We start from the raw sequence: 24542 nt of genomic DNA on the forward strand, positions 1-24542 counted from the left end.
GTAACGTTTTCTGCTCGACATCCTACTTCGACCTTCCAATCGAGAGCAGGTGTAACATGTAAAGCTGGCGAACTGAGGAACATTTCTGTCTTTATTAAATTAAAACATGTCTGTTGTTAGAACACGAATTTTGCCTTTAAAGGAGATCTTTGAATGCATCAGACTAGGTATAATTCAATTCAATAGGCAGACACAGATCTACGAGTGTTTCATCTATAATATTCATTTTTTAATTTTTATACACAGAAAAACTGACAAAAAGTAAGGCAACAAATGAAAAATTATTTATTACCACTGGTTGATCATGTTGATATAGTATATCATAGCAAAACGCATATAGTCAATAACTTGATACACAGAAATTGAATTACAAATCCAATGAAAGTTTTATATTACAATGTACTGTTCTCTTAATCCAAGTCTTATGTTGATCAAGACAAATACAGCTAAACAAATTCCGAAGTAGCACTTCTCAACAAGGGTTTCTGTAGAAACTTGTTCGCCTCCCGCCTTATATCCTTCCAGCGACATTTTGCAGCTTCATTTGAATACGGATTGACTGGATCTATGATGTATGGAATAGAATGATCCCTACAAATATAAAAAAAGTATTTTCTATTATTCAATGAATAAAACGACTGAAATCGACATTACATAAGTTTAACGGTCACCAACACAAATTGTCTGACCAGTTCAACTCACCAATGACAGATATATTTTATATCGTTAGACACCAAAAAGGTCGTCGGAACTGTCATTTTAGCGCTTGTGTCCTATTACCGATTATAACATGTAGACTGAGTGTGGTTTGCATTGCAGGAGATTCAGACATAGTAGGAGACACTTACCCTGATGGCGCACCTTCATTTTAGACTGTATGCTGTTTTTGTGATACTTTGGTCTGTCTTTTAAATCGTTGATAAGATTTGAACATCGGTAAACTATTGTTGCATTACCATTTCTGGATAATTAATCAACATCCAAAAATATTTCAAAATAATAAAGGAACACTCAGAAATCTTAAAACAAAATACATAAAATACCGTGGCTAAAATGAGAAAACACGCAAACAAAATGTTTCAAAACATAAATTGTATCAAAACATTCAAACAACGCTGTTACAAAAATATATTTTTTAGTGTGTGAATTTTGAATAAAAGGACAATACTATAATTTGGTCATAGGAACCAGGACGATACGAATGCTAATTAAATAGACATACATTCTTACAAACTGAAATGATAGAGAAAAAAGGAATTATGTCAAGTGTTTGCCTTATACAATGGTGAAATCCTCCAACACATAATTGTTGCTAAGATATTAGACATAGGCGAAAGATCCCAGAGGGACATTCAAACTCATAAGTCGAAAATAAACTGACAACGCAATGGCATAAAAAAAGAAAAAGACCAAAAGACAAACAACAATAAACAAAACACAACATAGAAAACTAAAGACTGAGCAACACGAACCCCACTAAAAACCCGGTGGTGATAATCCATTGGTTGAAATTTGATATATTATACGGTATAGACAGCACGGTCGATATCCATCAAGATAGTGTGTTCTTGCAAAGTTTTTCTTGTTTAAAGAAAGATACGTCTAATCTTCTATTGCACCTAACATGACTCTTGTATCAGATTTTCAAACTACCCTCAGCCTACCAATATATGTTTTCTGTAATAAACAATTGTTGTTGGTCTATTTACCTGTTTCGTTGCTTTTGAATTACTGAAGTATTTTATTTTGTGTTTTGTCTTCTTTATTTCAATTTTCTTATTCCTCCATTAATAAATATGGGTCAATGACATTTTTTTTTACTATTATTTTTGTCTGTAGTCAATGTTGTTTTAATCAGGATCAATCTGAAATTCAAGCTAAAACAGGGTATAGAGGAAGATTTCCATTACTAAATTTAAATTTCGCACAAGCCAAGTTTTAAAAAAAGTATGAAACAAATATTAATTCGTGCAAATTTTCATGTTTACCCTGCCACGATCGGTCTGTGTTTTTGTTAGATGTATTTCTGATTTGTATCGATCTGATGAGTTCAGCCCATTTAACTGATGTTGATAGTTTGTTCTTATGTTGTAATGTTACACCACTGTCCCATGTTAAGGAAGGGTTGGTGCCTTCGAACTATTTTAGCCCGGCACATTCTGTATATGCCTGTTCCAAGTCAGGAGCCTGTAATCCAATGGTTGTCGTTTGTTGCTATATATCATATTTATTTTTCGTTCATTATTTTGTTCATCAATCAGGACGTTAGTTTTCTCGTTTGAATTGTTTTACATTTGTCATTTCGGGGCCTTTTATAGCTGACTGTGCGGTGTGGTTTTTGCTCATTGTTGAAGGCCGTACGGTGACCTATAGTTGTTAATTTCTATGTCATTTGGTCTCTTATGGAGAGTTGTCTCATTGGCAATTATACCACATCTTCTTTTTTTTTATGACATGTGATAATTACGGCAATCGAAGAACCTTTACCATGAAAAAGAACAGATTTCCGTTTTATAAAATTTGATTCAACTGTATTCACCTTTCCAAAAACTCCTCGCTGTAATATTCGAAGAATTCAACTCTTATTTTTTTAGGATCAGCAATAGTTTCTATCACTTTCTTCAATGCATTTGTCAACTGGAATTGTGTAGGATCGTCTTTCTGGTTCCAAAGATAAATGACCAGTAGTTCAAGTGCAAACGATGATGGTGAATGCTGGAAATAGAAAAAAGTACACTCAATTTCAAATATATAGAATAAAAAGGAAGCTATATTAATGTTTATAACGTGTTTTTAAATCTTAGGACAATAAATTCAATTTGATACCAGAAAATACCCTTTAAACAAATTGGCTATACATTTTGACATTTTTCTTTCGGATTTTATTAGTAATAGTGAATGACTGTTATTTTTCCCCAGTAAAGATGATTGATCTACCCTTTTCTTTCTTTTCAATCCAAGATCGAAATTTCTTTGACAGTATTCAAGATATTTATAGTCTAAGGGGCTCAATAGTGCCTTTTAATATACATCTTTAAAATCAAAGATAAAAGAAATAAATACCTCTTTGCAAAACAATTGGCACACGCTAATACAATCGGCTGTTATAATTTGCACATTTATATTATTATCATTTGAAATTAAGTCATGTACCTCCCTCGTGCATAGCTATGAGTCCAGACTTGGTTTTATTTTGGTTCTGTTTGATTTCAGTAGCTTTTTCGTGTTTTGGATTTTCAAATTTTTTGGCCTCGAGAATCACTGACGAGACATTATAGTTGTCGAAATACGCATCTTGGGCAGAAAATTGGTACTGTAAATATTATTATGCAATTGTAGTTCACGAATGATTAGAAATAGAAATAAGGTACATTTCATCTTAAAGGTGTATCTTAATTCTGGGTGATTGTCCAATAGCTTTGTGAGTTTGATTTAACTCTAATCGGTAAATTCACACTCACATAAGCAATACATTTATATATAAAAATGAATATTTATTAATTATTGACTTTGGACGAAGTCAATACGTTATATATGGACCTGTTCAGATTTTATTGACCGAGGACGAAGTCCAAGGTTCGATATAATCTAACAGGTCCATATACAACGTATTTACTGAGTCCTTAATTTATGTTTAACATATGTAAATAGTGTATTATGGAATTGACTTCAATGATTTTTCTGTGTATTTAACATTGTATGTTGCAAAATTTTTAATATTGACCTTTAATATATATATAAATAGAAACATAGCGTTCATATGCTTAATACCCTTTAAATCGCGGGATCATAATAACCAATGTAAAACAAATGCTATATCATATGAAATATCAGAAAGGATTGGATTTGTTTTGTTCCTTTTTATGTTTTGATCAAAGGATGGTACATTCGATTTTCTACTTTTTTTCTAAGAAATAAACACAAAATACCTACTTTCTTTTTTATCGAATTACACAGTTTGCCTGAAAATTAGTGCGTAAGGAAATCTGTTTTTTGTTCTTTGTAAGTTTCTGCAATCTACCTTTGTTGTCGTTATTCGTATGGGCCAATATTTACAAAGAAACAATGAATATGAAAATATCCAGAAAAAGAGACAACATGATTCGAATGTTTATAACTTCGGGGCTCTGTATGACCTTCAACAATGAGAAAAACCGATAACGTAAGTAAAATCCGGTTGATAAAATGCAAAACAAAATAACAGAAGAAAATATTTACCCGATTTCATCTCTTAATATTAATCAAACAACAAATATAAAAAAAACAGCATCGAACAAAAAAACGGAACTACAGACTCAATCATGATGCGGCGGGGTCAAAAATGATAAAAATATGTTTATACCCTCCTCATAGCCTCGGATATTGGTGTAACAGCACACCATTACACAAATTTGTAAATAGCAACTGATAAATATGTTCCCCAATTAAAATTCTTTTTAGTACACCTGCAACGGAATAACAATGAAATCGTCAAAAGCAGTCTGCTAAAATGCACGACCTTGAACCTTGTGTAATACCAAAACGTAAGAATCGACAGAACATTGGATATTGCGTGGTCAAATCTGGATAGTGATACATTTTTGAATCTGTAGCAAATATGTAAAACGTTTGAAAACAAAATCAATGTTAGTACTGATAAAGATAATATTTAAAGATAAACATTCTATACTATTAAATTGGAAACCTGTAACAATTATATATATAAAATATAGAAATATACACGTAAATATGAAAATTGGACAGAATAATTGACCTCACCAACCACCAACACGTACCCCACTAAACCAAAAAAATGACGTGTAAGCAACGACAAATATCAACGAACAGCACATGGTCTAGGTAGTCTGACTTGAAACAGGCATAAACTAGGTAGGGTTAAATACGTTTTACGTGCACAGAAGCCTCCACTTTGCCTATCTAGACAATATGTTGTGAAAATAAAACACACAAAAATATATGCTCAGTGAAGCTACCAGCAGATTGATAAACAACTAGAAAAAGGGAAGTAAAAGACGACAAATAATTCGGAAAGTAATGCAATATGTGTTCGCTGATTTTAATTGCCATGGTGTTTTCAGTGTATTTTCGACTGAATGGATTTGAATGTACGTCCGATATCTGTTTTTAAATAAGTAAGGTAATTGACAATACCTGAACATTAACATTCTTCCAGAACTTTACAAATCTGATTAGTTTTTTCACTTGCTCTGTTCTATCCTTCTTGATGAAATCTCTCTGCCATTTTGTCAAAGACGGGGTATACAGATTACGTTTTTCAGCTGATGCTTCTTTCATTTCGGAGTGGATAATCCTTATATCAACTAAAACCAAATCATGATAATGGTTATTATGTTTAGTTTACGAATCTTAAAGGAGAGGCGAAAGATCCAAAAGGGACATCCACACTCATAAGTCGAAAATAATCCGACAACGCCATGGCAAACAAATAAAAAGACCAAATGACAAACAACAGTATCCAAAAACCAACACAGAAAACTTAAGTCTAAAATCCTCTTTTAAGATATGATAACAAATCATTAAAAATAAATCAAATAACGATGTTTTAAATCAAAGAGTTCTATCTTAATCACTGATAGAAAGATTGGAGGAGTTGTGTGCATAATTTCCCTCATATTGAAGTCATTCGTTAAGATACGGTGGTGGACAGAAAATGTTATATAGCATTACTGTAGATCTTTAGAAAGATAAGCAATTTATGCAGTAGATAAACTTAGTATAATGAGTATCAATATCATTGGGTCACTATATTTTCACAGAACATATTTCTTTTTAATTGTATATTTATCAAATCGTCTTTTCAGTTTCACGTTTAAAGTATACATTCTTTTAAACAAGACAAAACACAAACAACTACTTCTAAAAGGTTTATCTATGTACTTTCTCAGTAAACCTATGATAAATAGATAAAGGAAATCTAGACTAACGTTTGTTTCTCCTCAAATTAAACAATACGTGATACAGATCATTTGCGGGTATTTCTCTGTTCAAACATAGACAAACTATTTTTATTACTCAAAAGATTGCTTATTGATTTTGATCAAAGTCATGTGACACTGCCTATGAATGGTTGTAGGGCCGAAGGAATGTTTAATTACCATCATTAAAAATTCTTCGTCTTTGGATTGATGTACGGAAAGAGATATTTGCAACTAATTTCTATTGGAATGTAATTTCACATTTTCCAGAAACAAAATCACATTTCCTGTTTAAAAGTATACAAATACTATAACTGTGTACATGTAATGTCAAAAAGCAATATTATGGTGAATAAATCTTTAATAAATGATATTACGTTTATTCAGGTTAAATTTAAGCAGCTTTTCTTAATGTTTTAAGCAATTGATTGATAACTGTAATTCAAAATTTAGATTCATTGGACATGGTTTTTGTTGGCACTAATTTTACAAATATAACAGACCTCATTTGCATTTTTTTCTAATTTATACACAATTTTCTTTTGTTTGAAAAAATTACATCTTCTTAATCATTCGCCTTAGAGTCCTAGAGTAATAATTGACATAATAATTTTATGCAGTATAAACCAAGGGTAATAAAAGTTAAAGATATAATGTCTTTTGCATTTACCAGGTACACTATTGAGGTACAGATTGTGCATTGAATTGTGTAATATAGTCTCTTAAATAATGTAAGGTATTTTTGCCAATTAAGATTGTCATTCAAGAGGAGCAGATTCCAATTAAGATTCCACCTTAGCGGCTTATTCATTTTTATGACAGTTAGCATACTGGTATTGTACCAGAACTCTTACTTAATATAAAATAAAAACCTGGAAACATCCTTGTGATTGAGACTGAAGCATTAGGAAAGAAATGAAACTCTTGTTCAAATCTGAAGAACAAGTTTACCAGGTATATTCTTAAGGTACAAATTGTGTGTTTGAGAAAAGTAAAACAAATAATAAAATGTATTCTTACCATCTCCAAAGTTAACAGCTGGTAAAATGTCAACATCTATAACATGGGCATGACCAGTCCCAGGTTCCCTACAATCTGTTTGGAATGAGACTGCTCTTCGTTGTACACGCACATTCTTGAATTGTGGCTTCATGACCAGTGCTTTACTAATATCGCTCAAGATTGTCGGCAGGTCATCGTAAAGTTGATCAATAGATTGATATTCTGTTCTTGACAAAAAGAAAACTAAATCTACATCGGACTTCCCTTTTATAGCCGTTCCCTTTGCAGTCGATCCAGTCTAAATATAAGAATGAGGATATTTGCTTTATATCAAGAAAGATCAATACACTCGTCATAGATAACAGGATTAAAATTTTGAACGCCAGACGCGCGTTTGTGACGCTCGAATCAAAAACGTTAAAAAGTACGAAGTTGAAGTGCATTGAGGACCCAAAATTTCGAAAGGTTTTGACAATTACAGCTTAGGTAATCTATTCCTGGGGTAGAAAATCCCTAATATTTCGAAAAAGTCAAATTTTTGTTAACAGTTAACTTATAATTATGAACAAAAACAACGGCGTTGGGAGTATGGATTTTGACAAGATAGTAGCATTTCAATAAGGCTTAGGTTAGCTAAAAACATTGTAGGGCTGCAAATAAAAACAATTAGAAAAACGAGAAAAGAGTTAACATTTGGGAAATATTGATAGCATCAGCCAGAATACTTCGTTTGAACGTGAAAGATCAAAAATTGTTTTTATTGATAACAACAGTATATTTGACACCATCATATGGCTCTGCCCATAATACACAGTTATTGTAAAATTGTTATCATGCCGAATTCACACAAGGTATACAAGTTTTCACGGTTTACGAAGAAATTCAAACCCCAAGTTTTGTGAACGTTAGGAAACCACGCAAAATTGGTACCGTATATTAAGTTGAACAAACTATTAGATGATGTTGTTTCTGGGGTCAGAATATGAAATAAGGGTTCGTGGTGTAAGTTATTACACGCTTGGTTATTCTAGGAATTTAAAATTGTAATATTCATAGCATGATTTCGGATTCAAGAACAAACTTTGGAAACAGCGTTACTACAAAACATTGTACTCTATTCATATGCTTCGGTCTTGTTTAAGTGGTGTCCAAAGTATGCTGTACCATCAGAAATTCTCAAAGATAGTATGAAAAATCTTGAAGATCGCATTATGTCTTTTTCGGTTTTTTCTTAAAAAGCATCTGGGAAATAATAGAATGAATCAGTACAAAAGGGAAACAAATGTACACAAAATATGTCGTCTTGTGAATTGCTACAACATTTGAAAATTTGTATATGAAATTTCTTTGTTATGTCAAAAATGTAGTTCATTTAAAAGATTTTACATTCATATACACATACGGGTAAACAAATTTGAATAGACTAATCATCCAACTAAAAAAGAGGAGTTTTGTCTATAGTTACTTGTAATTGCATTTTTCTTGTAAAAAATTCAGCAGCATTCATATTTATCTTCAGTCAGCTTTTTCAGTTTTCTGCCAAAAAAGGGAACTAACCATTCTGCTAATAAACTGAAAATTAAAGCGCATTAAAAGACTAATTATGACCTACTAAGTTGTTTTTTTTTTAGTTCGCTTCAAATTTTCTGTCTGCTATATGTCGGTAACTCCCAGTGGCCACGAAAATGAAAAAAAAATAGGTTTAAATTAGAGCGCACCTTATTTGTCAAATGAAGACAAAACCGGCGTCTGGCGACCAAATTATAATCCTGATATCTCTAATTAGTTTTTACAATCGCTAGTTCAAGGCCAATGCAGGTGGACGTTTCGTGGTATCCCCACTTAGTGTACCAAGTTATGAGCCTGATATTTTTTTCCTTCAAATAGTTTTGATTCGAGCGACATTGATGAGACAAATTGGACGAAACGCGCATCTTGATACCATATCATCAGTCTGGTATCCTTGATGAGTTTTTATTGCGTATATCATTATTTTATTACTTTAATACCTTTCATTTTAAACAAGCTTTAGGTGTATCCAGACAATGGAGCTGGCATCTTTTTTATGTGGTTGTGACTGCATATTCTCACCTTTAAGACTTCATCTGGTCTGTATTTTCCCTCTATGTTATTCTTCAAAATATCACTGACATTCTTAATGACACCTTTACATACACGTCTGAAGGCATCATCCGTTTGGACATGGTCTCTGATGAACTTTTCCAAATCAGTTTCATCCCGAATAGAATCAATTGAACCACTTGCCATTGCCATGGTTTTCTAAATTAAATATCAAAAGTGGACACAATATCAATATATTGATATTTATTATCATGTACAGTCGATTGTAAAAATTGAAAAAGGTATTCGGCTGTAGTTTTGCGTCGATAATATGACCAATATTTCAATTTCTAGGAAAGAAGACGTTATCAAAGTTTTACTTTCGATTTAAATTCCTTAATATATACATGAAGTCACTTAATTTAAATTTCACTGTTGACCACGAGTTTTTTTTGAAAGAAACAAAGTAAGGAAATACGTTGACCTATTTCACAATAGCAATGTCATTAATATATATATAACATCTGAATTTTCAAGCGAAGAAAATGCGTTTATCGACACCACCACATTTGAAAAAACGGGGTCATGAACTGAACTCTACACAAAGAAAACTGACAAACACGAGTACATTCGTAATCTAGTAATACATAACCTTTGATAAAAAAAAGACAAATTGTTCAAAATTACACTTGAACGCTACATCAGTTAGCAGTTTACCATCTTTATGTATGCCAAGGTGTTTGTCCATAATGCCGTATAATATCCAATAACAATCAAACCACAGTGTAAATTGAATATTGAATATGTTGCTGGTATTGGTTTTCTATACATGTTTTTTGTTCGTAATAGCGTTACCTAATCCATACCAATAAGGATTTTTTTTTTATTCAAATAGCTTTTTAGAACAATAATATGCTGCTTTTAATACGGGTAAAATGAGGAATCACGATTTGCTAAACGATGCCATTACATTTGTATACTAAAACACGTTTAACTAAGTCAGAATGCAAATGTAAACGTCACAATTTGGACAAAACTGCAACATTTGTATTTTTTCTATGAGCATCCAAAATAGCAACTTGCAAATTTAAATAAGTAGTTTTTTCACAAAAAATCCTAGAGTAAATTGTATCCACTGCTATGTTTTTTTAAACGTGCAATATAGGGATTAAAATATCCTCGACTTTCGCACCTATATAAAAGATTGGGCTTTTTACCACCAGATGCGCATTTCAACATAATGTGTCTTACAGTGATGCTCGAGGCCAAAATATTTGAAAATCAAAAAAAAAAAAAAAAAAGGTGAAAAGCTATAAGCCAAATAGATAAAAAAAATATAGTTAAAAGTAGTCAAGGTCGTTCGTATCGACCACTTTTTCCTGCGTTTTTTTTCGTTTTTTTGAGATTACGTAATACTGCCGATTATTATTATGATGTAATAATACACATGCTAATTAACTATTGTGTTATAATGCATATTGCTGATTGACTGTTATGTAATAATGTATAATATAAGTTAAATGTAATACTACATTTTACTATATGATTGTTATGTAATATATGCCCATTAACATTAACCCACATTCGTCACAGGAAAGCATCTTCTCTTCTTTAGTTTCAACAAGTTCGGACAAGTCTCCAGAAAGCGACTGCTCTCGTGTACGTCTACCTTCAAAATGATCAATAATGTTAGTTTCGTCGTTTTTATACTTCGTCATACCAACACCACCACCTCAACCGCCAATTATGACCTTAGAACTTTCCGCCTATAAATTTCGTTCATTAAATATATCAGTTTTTAATCTTCCTTCTTCTGGTGTGTTCTGCTTCAGATCTACATACAGGTATCCGTATGGTCTTTTAATTCCTTCAGTATATTTGTTCATGAATCTTTTTGAATTGTTTGGATACATCTGTCTAGCAAATACAGGAGGTGTAACTTGATCACGTGGATTTTTGAAGAGAACTATGTACTAGCTATAAATGCTCATCGTTCTATTTTCCTTTCCTGTCGACTAAGCATTCTGTACGATGCATGTTACACTCAAGATACGGTGATGGCTTCGCTCGACAAATAACTCGTTCACATCTTTACTGTTCGTTGCGTTTTTCATTAGATCATCTATTATCAAAAGACTAGGGTATTTAGTGTTTATAAATGAATCGTTGAACGGAAGTAATGTTCTTGATCGTCTGTTGCAATTCAGTAAATAATGGCTGTCATCGTTTATAACACCGTATTATCCTCTCTGTCGATGGTTTTGTCATGCTTTGTGCTATCTCCAAGAGCATTTTCATCCAAAACGTTTTTCCCGACCCTGTTGATCAAGCCAACATCATAGTAAAAGGGTGAACTAAAATGACATTGTCTACACGTTGCAATGTTTTAAGAGATTGTAAATCTGTTTTTGAAGGTTCCTTCTCATCAATATTATTCATGTGTCTTTGCATATAGTCTTTTCTGGAAAATCACACTGAACAATAAGGGCACTTATACGTCTTCTCACTTCAAACACAAAATTAGGAATGAAAATATTTCGTTCAGAATCTGTTTTTATACAAGTGAATATTCAACTTCTTATATATTCATTTTCTTTACAGATATTCTTCAGTTCGAGTTGGATCATCATCGAGGAAAGATGTCAAGAAAATATGAGTTTCAACAATGTGGTGCTACATTTTCCAAACGCAGTTTACTTGATGAACATAAAAGAATAATAGGACATCAAGACGTCTACAGATGCCTTGTGTGTGACAAGGGGTTTCACAGAAAGGATAACTTAGAGAGTCATGAAAGAAAACACAGCAGTTCAGAGTTCTATAGGTGTGAGACATGTAAAAGGGTGTTTAGTCATCCGGATCTTTTATCCTTACATAAACAAAACTTTCATAATCAGTCTGGTGTAGGTGTAAAAAGGAAAGCAACACAAGATGGACCCCAATGAAAAGGAAAATAACAAAATATGACGACCCAAGTGATTCGTACACAATAAGTGCTGTTGGAACTCAGAAAATGCCCAAATTTAACACGACTTCGACCAGATATAAAGTAGCATTTCGTGAGCTAGATGTGAGAGGGATTCCGAACATTTTAAGGAGTCTCCGCATCGTTTTTAATTCAATGATAAAGGATGTCACAGAATTTGTGAAACCTACAGAATTGTTCGACTATCAGTTCAATGTCCAGACCTCCACTTTCCAATCTCTTTGCCGTTTATGAAACTATCCCAGTTGAATGCAGAGCGATTTCTGACTAAAATTGAAAGAGTTTTACAGTCTTACGAGCAATTTGTGATGGATGAAGCCCTGGAAATAGAACTCATACATGTAAGTCTTCCATCTGGTGGTATAGGAAAACTATGTCAATATGTGGATCTGGGAAAAACTTTAGAGGAAAAAAGATGTTTTCCCCAAATTCAAAACAATGATGACTTATGTTGCGCCAGAGCCATAATGACAGCCAAAGCTAGATAAGATGGGCATGCAAAATGGAATTCAATTCAAAAGGGCAGAAATATACAAATTAATTTAGCCAAAAAGTTACACCATAATGCTGATATGCCATTACGTAGATGTGAAATAGACGATATAAAGTCTTTTCAATGAGTATTAGACGGATATCAAATACACGTTGTCTCGAAAGAGCATTTTAATGCAATAATTTATGAAGGACCAGAAGCGGAAAAGAAAATTTATCTCTACCTTCACGATAACCACTATGATGTCATCACTAAAATGCCAGCATTTCTAGGCCGAAGTTACTACTGTACGATATGCAACAAGGGGTACGACCATAAAGAACGTCATGCATGTAATAATTCCTGCCACCATTGTTATAAAATCTATGATGTACAGGAAGAACAGTGGAAATATTGTGAGGATTGCAATCGCTATTTTCGTAACAACATTTCTACAAAGAAAGAAGTAATTCAGGCCAGTCAACGTGCAACACTTACTTTAGATGTAACCAATGTGGTCAGTCTGTATATGCTAAATTACATAACACCTCACAAGTGTGGCGAGCAATACTGTAGAGTTTGTAAAGATTACTTTCTCGAGAGTCAACAATGTTATATGTTACCAGAGCAAACCAAAAAAAAATTCCCTTTCACAGAGCACACACGAAATTGACCAGTCAGCTGCTCAAAGTTTACTGAAGGAAAAGTCAAAAAAATTTTGATTTTTTGATTTTGAATGTAGACAAGATGATTTACTGCAATGTGATCGTGGATATAAACCAACCACAGAGGAGAAAACATGCATCAATTGCAAACAATCGTGGTGTGGTACTAGAAAGCACACGCCAAATGTATGTGTGGTTCATAGAGTATGTGAAGAATGTATGTCAAAAGAGGTAGGCAGTAGCACACGCTGCCAAAAATGTGGTCAAAACGAATAATTTATATCTCCCCGTTCTTCCCGCTAGAATAAGAGGAAAACTGATGTTTGGATTATGTCGGACTTGTATGGAAGATGGTGTTACTGAAGACCGTTGCCATGACGTCGATAGCAGAGCTTTGATAGGTACTTGGGTTAATGACAAAAACAAAAATGCCGTACAAAAAGGTTATAAGATAGAAGAAATATATGAAGTCTGGCATTTGGAAACGTTTCACAATATGACCCACTTATAAGACAGGTTGGTGATTTAACAAAATATTTAAATACATTTCTAAAAATCAAACAAGAGGCAAGTGGGTGGCCCGATTGGAGCAAAACAGAAGAAGACCGTCAAAAGTACGTAGATGACTACTTCAAAAAAGAAGGCTTGATGCACAAAACATGAATTGGAACCCAGGATTTAGACAACTGGCTAAATTAATGCTTAACAGGTTAGTTGTTCATTATACAAGATAATGATAATAATAAAAAAAAACTTAAAGTATATAGGCACATGTTTTAAATTTGTACTTGTAAATTGTAATTTTTGAACAGCGGTATACTACTGTTGCCTATATTTAATTGAATTAGAGATTGTTTTAGCTAAACTTATTTTCATTTATATTATTTTATTTACAGGTTCTGGTGAAAGTTTAGTCAACGATTAAATTTACCACGTACAACATATTTAACAGATCCCGCCGTTTATTTTAATATCCTGACCAGTGATAGTCAAGAAGTCCAAGAGGTCAGTTTTGTAACGGACGATATGGTCAGAATTCATTGGATTAACCAGTCAAAGTTTGTTGAAGAAACCGAAAGAACGAATATGGTAATAACAGCCTATACCACAACACAGGCTCGTCTGGAACTATATAAATATCTAGAAAGCTTCAAAGAGCGAGCCCTATATTGTGATACCGATTCCATGAATGTTCAGCTCTAAACCTGGGGATTGGATGCCAAACACTGGTGATTATTTGGGTGATCTAACGGATGAAACACAAATAATACAATTGAGTGTTTTATAACGAGAGGACCTTATAATTATGGTTATAAACTGAAAAAGCCCGATTAAGATGGAATCTTAACATGCTGTAAAATCCGAGGAATAACTTTAAACAACAAGAATTCACTCGAACTGAACTTTGAAACAATGAAAGATGTGGAGAAGGAAAACAATATGTCGTGAAATTAAAACTACGAACATTATCACTCGTGCAGAAGAAAAAACTTACAAGATTGTATTTGACAAACGGGTATTGAAGAAAAGTTTGAGAAAAATCCCATATGGAATGTAATAAGTGTACATAAATAAAAAATATGTATTCCTATTATCCTAGGTGTCATTCAAATCTTCAAAAAGATACATCAATGCGTGTTTTGTCAGTATTGAACTTAGTACAAGGGTGTAAAAAAAAGTCATCTAAACACATATATATTTTCAAGGAATCTAAAGAAAACAAACAAATTATACTTTGAATAAATACAGGATCACCTTAAATATTGATGTTACACACACATTTTTTCTTCCCTCGCCGGGATTCGAACTCATGCTATTGGAATATGGAGACAACACCGCGTGCACAGTGTTCAGCGCTTTATAATATATAAACATTGAATTGAAAAACGAGTATCAATGATATCAATTTTAGAATGTATTTAATTCAAGCGATCAAAATATTTGTACATTTTTACATTTTCACCTAATAACGGTATCATAATCTTAATTCATAACCATTTATATGTTATGAAGAAAACCTCACAATTATCTATAACCAAACAAGAAAAGAAAAGTTGAATGAAAACAAAGACGTTAACAAAAAATGCTTCAATGTAGGGAGCACCAATTTGGCTAATTACAATTTTAAAAAAATAAGTACGTGGTGCATTAATCTGCTAGCTTACATTTGCTAAACTGTATTGTTTTTACCATAACAACTAATTTTGTGCTACAGCAGCATATCATACTTCCTTACGAAGCACTACTGCGTACCAATTACATCACATTATTACGTCTGTATTTACTAATACATGTCTATAGATATAAGAAGATGTGATATGAGTGCCAATGAGACAACTCTCCATCCAAGTCAAAATTTATAAAAGTAAACCATTATAGGTCACAGTACGGTCTTCAACACAGAGCCTTGGCTCACACCAAACAGTAAGCTATAAAGGGCCCCAAAAATTACTAGTGTAAAACCATTCAAACGGGAAAACCAACGGTCTAATCTATATAAAAACGAGAAACGAGAAACACTTATGAACCACATCAACAAACGACAATTACTGAACATCAGATTCCGAACTTAGGACATGTGCAAGCAAATGCAGCGGGTTTGAATGCATATACTACATAACAATCATAAAGTAAAATGCAGTATTACATTAAACAAAGCAGGTACATTATTACATCATAATAATGATATGCATTTTTACGTAATCTTTAAAACGAAAAAACGCTGGAAAATGTGATCTATACGTACGGCATTGACTACTGCCAAAGCCGGACAAGGAATATGAGCTTTGCATGAGAGCGAAATGTTCCTTAATCTAAAATAATTTCACAAATTTTGTAACAGCAAATCTTAATAACACAAAATCCGTGATACCCTCGGAGACTAACAGTCCACCTGCAGAGGCATCGACTTTTTAACAGTAGGATTATGCATTTTTGAAAGGGGGTTATTTTTCCCAATGATTTAAGATATAGCGCCGAGCGAAGCGATGCGAAATAAAAGTTTGGACGATTGTATTTGCGATCAATAGGGGAACGATCTATATGACCTCTTCCATGAATCCGCAACTGTGAATGACATCGTGTGAATGTCATTGATAAATTGATGCAGATGGACATGACCGCGTGACACTGCTGCAATGTGTCGTGACTTCAACGCCTAGTATTTTCGAATATCACAACCTGTCCATGACCTAAAATTTGATGATTGCGGATGAAATAGTATATACATGCAATAAATTGTCCGTTAATAAATTGTCCGTTAAAAATTTTAAAATATAAGAAATTTAGTTTTAAACTCCCTCAGGTAAAGTTGACCTTAGATGGATTTAGCTATTTGTATGCCCTCGCCGCGTACATACGTCCGTACGTACGTCCCAACATTAGTTTCCGCTCTCTTACATTAGTTTGCCTCAACCAAATAATATAACACATTGCTAATTACCACAACACACAGATTAATTTCGATTTTGCCTGTTCCGGAGTTATGTCCCATTATATATGGAAAAATTGCTTAATTTTCGCTTCCGGTTCTCTATCTTTGGTTTGCCTCAACTAATTGTTATGAAACTTGTAAACTGCTTATAACAAAAAAAAAAAAAAAAAAAAAAACAACGATCAAGGTCGAATTTGGGTTGCGTAACTTTTACTGCTCTCTATTTATGTTCCTTTATAACGTTATATGCAAGCGGGGAATCATCTGTGTCTCATTGACACATTCTCCATTTATTCAAGGGTTTCAGTCATATTCACCATTGTCATCATAATTTCTTACCAAAGATTAGTTTATAAGTTTTATATACCGTGCTGAATTTTACTCATCACTGGGAACTTAACGGAGCAGATTACTTCCCATAAACTGGCTACATATAACTCGTTTTAATAAAACAGAAATGACATGATTTTGTCTTTAATAAAACAAACTGTTGCCAAAGCTTTTGATATTTGGCATTTGTGTAAACCTCCTCAATAGAAAAGAGAACGGAAACGGGGAATGTATCAAAGAGACAACAACTCGACCAAAGAGCAGAAAACAGCCCAAAGTCACCACCAATGCGTCTTCAACACAGCAAGGAAATACTGAACTCGGAGACAGACATTAGAAGAGAGGCGAAAGAAACCAAAGGGACATTCAAACTCATAAGTCGAAAATAAACTGACAACGACATGGCTAAAAAAGAAAAGGACAAACAAACAACAGTACACAAAACACAACATAGTAAACTAAAGACTGAGCATCACTGAGCATCGCTAACCCAACCAAAACCTGAAGGTGAGCTCAGGTGCTCCGGACGGGTAAGCAGATCCTGCTCCACATGTGGCATCCGTGGTGTTGCTCATGCAAGTTCAAACCCGGTGATAAGTTTAATTCTGCAGGTCACATTTGGGGAAAAAGGGAGTGGCTGGTCCCTTACCAATATTGTATACTAGTTCAGCGGAATGGACGCCACACTAAACTCCGAAACATACAAATGAACCTAAATTAAAAACACACACAAGAGTTACAAGGGTAGAGATTTCTGACTTGGGACAGGCTCAAACATTCGACGGGGTTAAACATGTTTTGTGAGATATCAACCACCTCCAATACATGTACCTCTAACCAATGTTGGATAAAAGAAAAACACAGCAAAACGCACTGTAAAACTCAGTTTGAAAGAAGTCCGAGTTCGATGTAAGAAAAGGTAACAGAAAAAATTAAGCAAAATGACAATGATCAACATAAATTAACAAAAGACTACTAGCAGTTACTTACATACAAGCTCCAAACTTCAATTAAACTTGTCGAAAGATTATGTCTTCATCAAACTCAACCACAATCCCACCCGTTATGAGTTTAGTATCATGCCGTCATAAATTATACGAGAAGAACATAATCCGTATCATGTTCACAACTGGTTCTAGAATACCCTCTTATATCCAAAGAGTACCCTATGAGTGAATCCATACGACGATTGGAACATATCCGTCGTCATCTGTGAAACAGATTTTCCATAACGGTCAACCAACTTGTGATGGCGTCCGTTAAATTGTCAGAGGGATGATGTTAAAATTACCACATGGAACTCTTGGTTTAATAGCTTCCTTGTGAGCAGAAACCCTCTATCAAGTCAACTGGGTGATATATAATCCATATTTAGGCGCTGCTGGAATGATGCTACATGAACATACATCACAGACATACAACACAATTGACTAAAAATTCAAACAAACAAACAAATAAATCTAACAAAGACACCAACAAAAAAGTTTTTTTTGTTAATAGTACATACTGTAAAAAGTAAACACTTTCTTCATAAAGTACAAATTTAGAAAACTATAAAGATAAGAGAAAACAAAATGAAAAAAACACTCCTAAAACGTCATCATCACACCTCTGGACTCACCTGTCAAAGGAACGCCAAAGGCAAAAAAAAACCCGATTGCTGAATGAATAGATACCGTGTCACGTCAAAGTCATACAATCAAAAGGAACATATAATAGCATAAAGACACATAAAGGGAAAACCATAGAGTAAATAAAAAGGTTCACAACTTCAGCACTTACATGTAGAATATATAACGCAAAAACATCTCGTATTATTAATGACGTAAACACTGAATATTTATCTATTAGATCTTGGTAATTTCTGATGAGTAGCTATTTTACAAAACCCTGGCTTATCAATCTTTTGCTCAGACATGGATGACTTACTACAAATCTGAGTAGCAACGGCAAGCTCTTCAATATTGTATGAGTTGAATTAGCAAATAGGTGTCTTTGGCATTTTATTTCCGATAAATATATGATTTCTCAGAAATTTAAACGCAGTAAACTTTCACTTTATGGACTTCGAAAGTTGTGTTATTTTTTCTTAAAGGTATTGAAAAATGATATTTTGTGTTTGTTCATGAAATATGAAAATTTCAAACTTAAATATCTCGAAAGTAAGTCATAATGGTACATATTTCTGAACATAAAAACATGAAAAAAACATTCACCTCGTAGAAGCGGTTCATATCAAAATTGTCAACCCTAAAACGTTATTTGACTTATGACTCTATGCGAAATAATCTTTTATGGTTGACTATTCTGGATATAAATATCTATATAGGCTAATTACTGTACATGCACAAAGAAAAAAATAATTATATACCTTATATTAGACCTGTATTAATGACCAGTTCTCAGAAACATTGAATTGTAATAAACGGATAATTCATAATGTATTTTAAGTAATTGGTTAATAAAACTGAATACGACTTGTTTGTTTCGTTTTTTCTTTATATTCATAATACTTATAAATTCATAAATTATCAGATCAGTTGTGCCTTTTTCATAATTTAAAGAAAAAACTGAATAAGTATCAAATAGATATAAGAAGATGTGGTATGAGTGCCAATGAGACAACTCTCCATCCAAGTCAAAATTTATAAAAGTAAACCATTATAGGTCAAAGTACGGTCTTCAACATGGAGCCTTTGCTCACACCGAACAGCAAGCTATAAAGGGCCCCAAAAGTTACTAGTGTAAAACCATTCAAACGGGAAAACCAACGGTCTAATCTATATAAAAAACGAGAAACAAGAAACACTTATGAACCACATCAACAAACGACAACTACTGAACATCAGATTCCTGACTTAGGACAGGTGCAAACAAATGCAGCGGGTTTAAATGCATATACTACATAACAATCATAAAGTAAAATGCAGTATTACATTAAACATAGCAGGTACATTATTACATCATAATAATGATATGCATTTTTACGTAATCTTAAAAACGAAAAAACGCTGGAAAAAGTTATCTATACGTACGGCATTGACTACTGCCAAAGCCGGACAAGGAATATGAGCTTTGCATGAGGGCGAAATGTTCCTTAATCTAAAATAATTTCACAAATTTTGTAACAGCAAATCTTAATAACACAAAATCCGTATTGTCTTGCCAATACCGAGGTACTTGATACTGGGCTGGTGATACCCTCGGAGACTAACAGTCCACCTGCAGAGGCATCGACTTTTTAACAGTAGGATTATGCAAGTGTAAAACTATTCAAACGGGAAAACCAACGGTCTAATCTATATAAAAAACGAGAAACAAGAAACACTTATGAACCACATCAACAAACGACAACTACTGACCTACTGAACATCAGATTCCTGACTTAGGACAGGTGCAAACCATTGCAGCGGGTTTAAACGTTATTAATGGTGCCAAACCTTCACCCTTATCTGAAACGATAGTGTAACATCGAAACATAGAAAGACACACTATAGAATATCAATTGAAATAACTTAAGCAGCTTTATATATTTTTAAAGATATATACGGTAATACATGACTAGCATAACCGCTAAAATCTATGCCTATAAATACTTAACAGAGAATTCTTAGAAAGTGGTGCAGCACTACGTAAAGGTATATGATAAAATTGAGAATGGAAATGGGGAATGTGTCAAAGAGACAACAATATAAGATAACCTATATTAAACATGAAACGGGAGACTCGACTGTTAGTCCGTTTAAATTGTCTTCAACTGAGCAGAATAAAATTAATGCGTCGCCTATGTTTGTTTAGTAGCTATTTAATAATTTACATGCACCCCTTACGACCAAAAATTAAGACATTTTGTTTCTATCAACAGACTCTCAATTGCTTAAACTAACATTCGCCGAGAATTACGATGCCACAGAACCAGAATAAACTAGAGGCTCTAAAGAGCCTGTGTCGCTCACCTTGGTCTATGTGCATATTCAACAAAGGACACTCTCCAACATTAATGTAGACTAGAATAGAATGCATGACAAAAATCTCTGTTTTGTTGATCTTGTATTGCTGATCATTTAGTCTGTTTAGTTTCTCTCTATCTTCTTTAGTTTTTACACAAAACACAAAAGACGGTAAAAAAAAATCCTCATTTAAGGGCAATCACTGCTGTAAAGAGTGACGGTCTACTAGCTATATCGGCAAAATTTGACTTCTTAGTAGATCTTAACTTGCTGATCATTTTTGTAGTTTAAAGTGTCTATTTATCTATTAGAATTTTTATCATATAAGGCAAAAGGCAAATAAAATGGCGAAAATCGTCATTTAAGGGCAATAATTCCAATAAGGAGTCGTCGGACAATTTCCTCCATGTTATCTTAATTGTAGATCTTGTCTTGCTTATCATTTTTGATTATTTAAGTTTCTATCATAATATCTATAATATTTGAGATATAAGGCAAAAACACAAAAAATTGGTAAAAATCTTAATCTTAAAAGGGCAATAACTGTAATAAAGAGTCGACTGATGATTTCGACCATGCAGACTTATCTGTAGAACTTGTCTTGCTGATCATTTTTGCAATTTAAAGTTTCTCTTTATCTATTATATTTTTCAAGATAGTAGGAAAAAATGAAATAAAATTTTGAAATTCGGTAATTTAAGGGCAATAACTCTTATAAGAAGTCGTCTGACAGTTTTGACGTATATAGACAATTGGTAGAGCTCAACATCTGAAATTTTCGCTCCAGTCAGATTTTCTCTATTTATAACGGTTTTCAAAATAATGGACGAAACTTGCATTTTACCTCTATGTTCTTTTTTAGCCATGTTTGCCATCCTGGTTGGCAGGCGGGGTTATTGGACAATTTTTTTTAACGAAATACCTAAATGATGAATGTGGCTTAGTTTGGTTAAATTTGGCCCAGTAGTTTTAGAGGAGAAGATTTTTGTAAAAGTTAACAGACAATGGAACATCGTCATTTAAGGGCAACAACAAAAATAAGGGGTTGTAGATCGATTTCCTCCATATCGTTTTGATTGTAGATCTTGTCTTGCTTATCACTTTTGCTTATTTAAGTTTCTATCTATCTATTATTATTTTTAAGATTTAAGGCAAAAACCATAAAAATTTGAAAACATCGTCATCAAAGGGCAAAAACTCTAATAAGGAGTCGACTGACAATTTCGACCATGCAGACTTATTTGTAGAACTTGTCTTGCTGATCGTTTTTGCAATTTAAAGTTTCTCTTTATTTATTATAATAATTTTCAAGAAAGTAGGCAAAAATGAAAAAAAAATGGTAAAATTTGTCATTTAAAGGCAATAACTCCTATAAGAAGTCGTCTGACAGTTTTGACGTATATGGACATTTGGTAGAGACCAACATTTTGTACATTTCGCTCCAGGCAGATTTTCTCTATTCATAACGGTTTTCAAAATAATAGACAAAACTCTACCTCTATGTTCTATTTTTAGCCATGTCGGCCATCTTGGTTGGCAGGCGGGGTCATAGGACACATTTTTTAATCTAGATACCTGAATGATGATTGTTGCCAAGTTTAGTTAAATTTGGCTCAGTAGTTTCAGAGGGGAAGATTTTTGTAAAGGTTAACAGACGACGACGGACGACGGACGCCAAGTTATAAGAAAAGCTCACTTGGCCCTCTGGGCCAGGTGAGCTAAAAACCAGACTAGTGTAAGTATAACCAGACTAATAAGAGATAAAAACAAAAAGATAAAACAATACATACACTGATCCATATTCCGAAAGGTATTTGAACGAAGACATTCATTTGACTGTCTCTTTTGAAGTGCCGATTGCTAATAACTTTTCTATTCTTGACGACGTGTGTTTGATTTTTTTTTTTTGCAAAATTCTCAGCTTCGATCATAACATTTTTGTATTATGAACAAGACACATTTAGCAAAAGATACTTTACAAAACGTAAGCTTCAATAATCAACTTACAAAGTTACGGTTATGTCTACTCGTCATCTTATCGTGGTTTTCCTTGTCCTTTAGGGTTTTAAATCTCCCTTTCGTGTGTCTACAAATGTCGCAAACAAAGGGAAACTGCGTTGAATGTTCTCTTCTATATTTCCACGAAAACTGCCTCACCATGCTGACAGACACAAGATAGCTTACACGAAATAGTATTCTGTAAATTGTAAACAATACTTGTATGACAAAAGTAAGAGTAATGAAAAAAAAGTTATGATAATTTGACAAAGCAAGTAATAAATTACAACGTGACTGGGTAATGATTTTCAATAAATCATTAAACAAATGTTGCGAAGGATAGTATTTATACAAAACAAAACAAATAACATATAGACATAAATGACCCTTTCAAAACTTATTCTCCTTATTTTGATACAACAGAACCAACGATCATGTCATATAAGTATTATTAACTGAACAGAAATTAAACTTTTAATTATACTTCAGTTACATTAATGTCAGCATAGAAAATAATTATCCTTTAAAAAGAGAGCGTTAAGCATCAACATTAAGATATGATCCTTATAGACATGTTATTACAGGTGGCCCTAACATTGTTCAAGACTGAGAGATTAAATTTCTTTTTCTGAAAAGAATAGTTTATGGCTAAACTAAGTAAAAATTCGTTTAAATTCAATTTAATAAAAAAAAAAAAATTGTAACACTTACAGTTACATTTATGATATTTTTACTTTCAATAATCCAGAATACTCTAATTATCCCGCGGAAATTTACCTAAGGACACTGGCTCTAAATGAATAAATATAATATAAACAGTTATACTTGGTCTGTTATATGTTTGAATGTATTGGTTTCAAAAAATTGAGTTATAAATAAATTAAAAAAAACCTCTAATTATGTATCGGTATACAGTTATTAAATGTATGCTGACGAAACGCATGTCTGGCTTACCAAATTATAAGCCTGGTATCTTTGGTGAGTCTTTATTAACACCTATGCTACTACATCCTGTCGATACTTATATGTTTGCATTGCAAAAGGTCCTGCTTTTCTCAGACCATTTATGGCGTCTTTTCTTTACACTAAATTACATTACAGTGTATACGTACAGATTTATATTTTCTTGGAAAACTTTATTTATGAGTTGAAATTAGCTTTGTACTGTCGTTCAGTAACTGCGAGTCGGCAGTTTGTGTTTTTGACCTTTTGTTGTAAAATTGCTGTACTCAGTGTCGATCTGATGATTCAATCCCTTTCATACATATATTTAATATGTGTTTTTATGTAGTGCTGTTTCTACGGATCATTGTCACAGTTTTAATTCTTTTGTCTAGCTGAATTAATTTCTATTTTCCTTAGAGTTCGGATTTGTTGCACTAATTTCGCTAGAATATGATTAAAATTATAACTTGTACATATAAAAATAGGTTGATTAATGGCGTACAAATCTAATGAAAAATCCCAAATGGACTTGAAATTCATGTTATTTCTTATATAAGGTTTTGAAAAAGGCATAAAACCCCCATTAATGTCCAGAAAATTGTAAGGGAAAATAAAACACCAGATACAAAACCTTTTTCAAATGCTTTCCCGTGTTAATTTTAAAAATGGCTTCATCACAATTTAGGAACAATCTTTAGAAATATTTCAATTAAATGTTCACAGACTACATATACAGTATAACCTCCTATAAATCAAAGAGAATT

The 24542-nt window shown here is 33.0% G+C and overlaps 1 protein-coding gene across 10 annotated transcripts in view; it reads right to left on the reverse strand.

The window, feature by feature from the left end:
* Positions 1 to 24542, reverse strand: part of LOC127725357 (2'-5'-oligoadenylate synthase 1A-like) — a 308747-nt gene that overhangs the window by 246416 nt on the left and 37789 nt on the right. For 3 of the 10 annotated variants that reach the window (XM_052232291.1, XM_052232288.1, XM_052232289.1), the window contains exons 2-3: positions 22843 to 23032; positions 9030 to 9218 (exon numbers count right to left, since the gene is read on the reverse strand). The exons of 5 other annotated variants lie outside the window; for them this stretch is intronic. In XM_052232291.1, coding sequence (XP_052088251.1) covers positions 9030 to 9218; positions 22843 to 23032 — 379 coding nt within the window. Of the gene's footprint in view, positions 1 to 269; positions 592 to 2539; positions 2716 to 5151; positions 5322 to 6956; positions 7237 to 9029; positions 9219 to 22842; positions 23033 to 24542 lie in introns of those variants that run through there. 2 more of the 10 variants (XM_052232290.1, XM_052232294.1) reach the window with 2 other exon arrangements.

The sequence above is a fragment of the Mytilus californianus genome, unplaced genomic scaffold (genome assembly GCF_021869535.1).
Source record: "Mytilus californianus isolate M0D057914Y unplaced genomic scaffold, xbMytCali1.0.p SCAF_15, whole genome shotgun sequence".
Classification (NCBI taxonomy): Eukaryota; Metazoa; Mollusca; class Bivalvia; order Mytilida; family Mytilidae; genus Mytilus; species Mytilus californianus.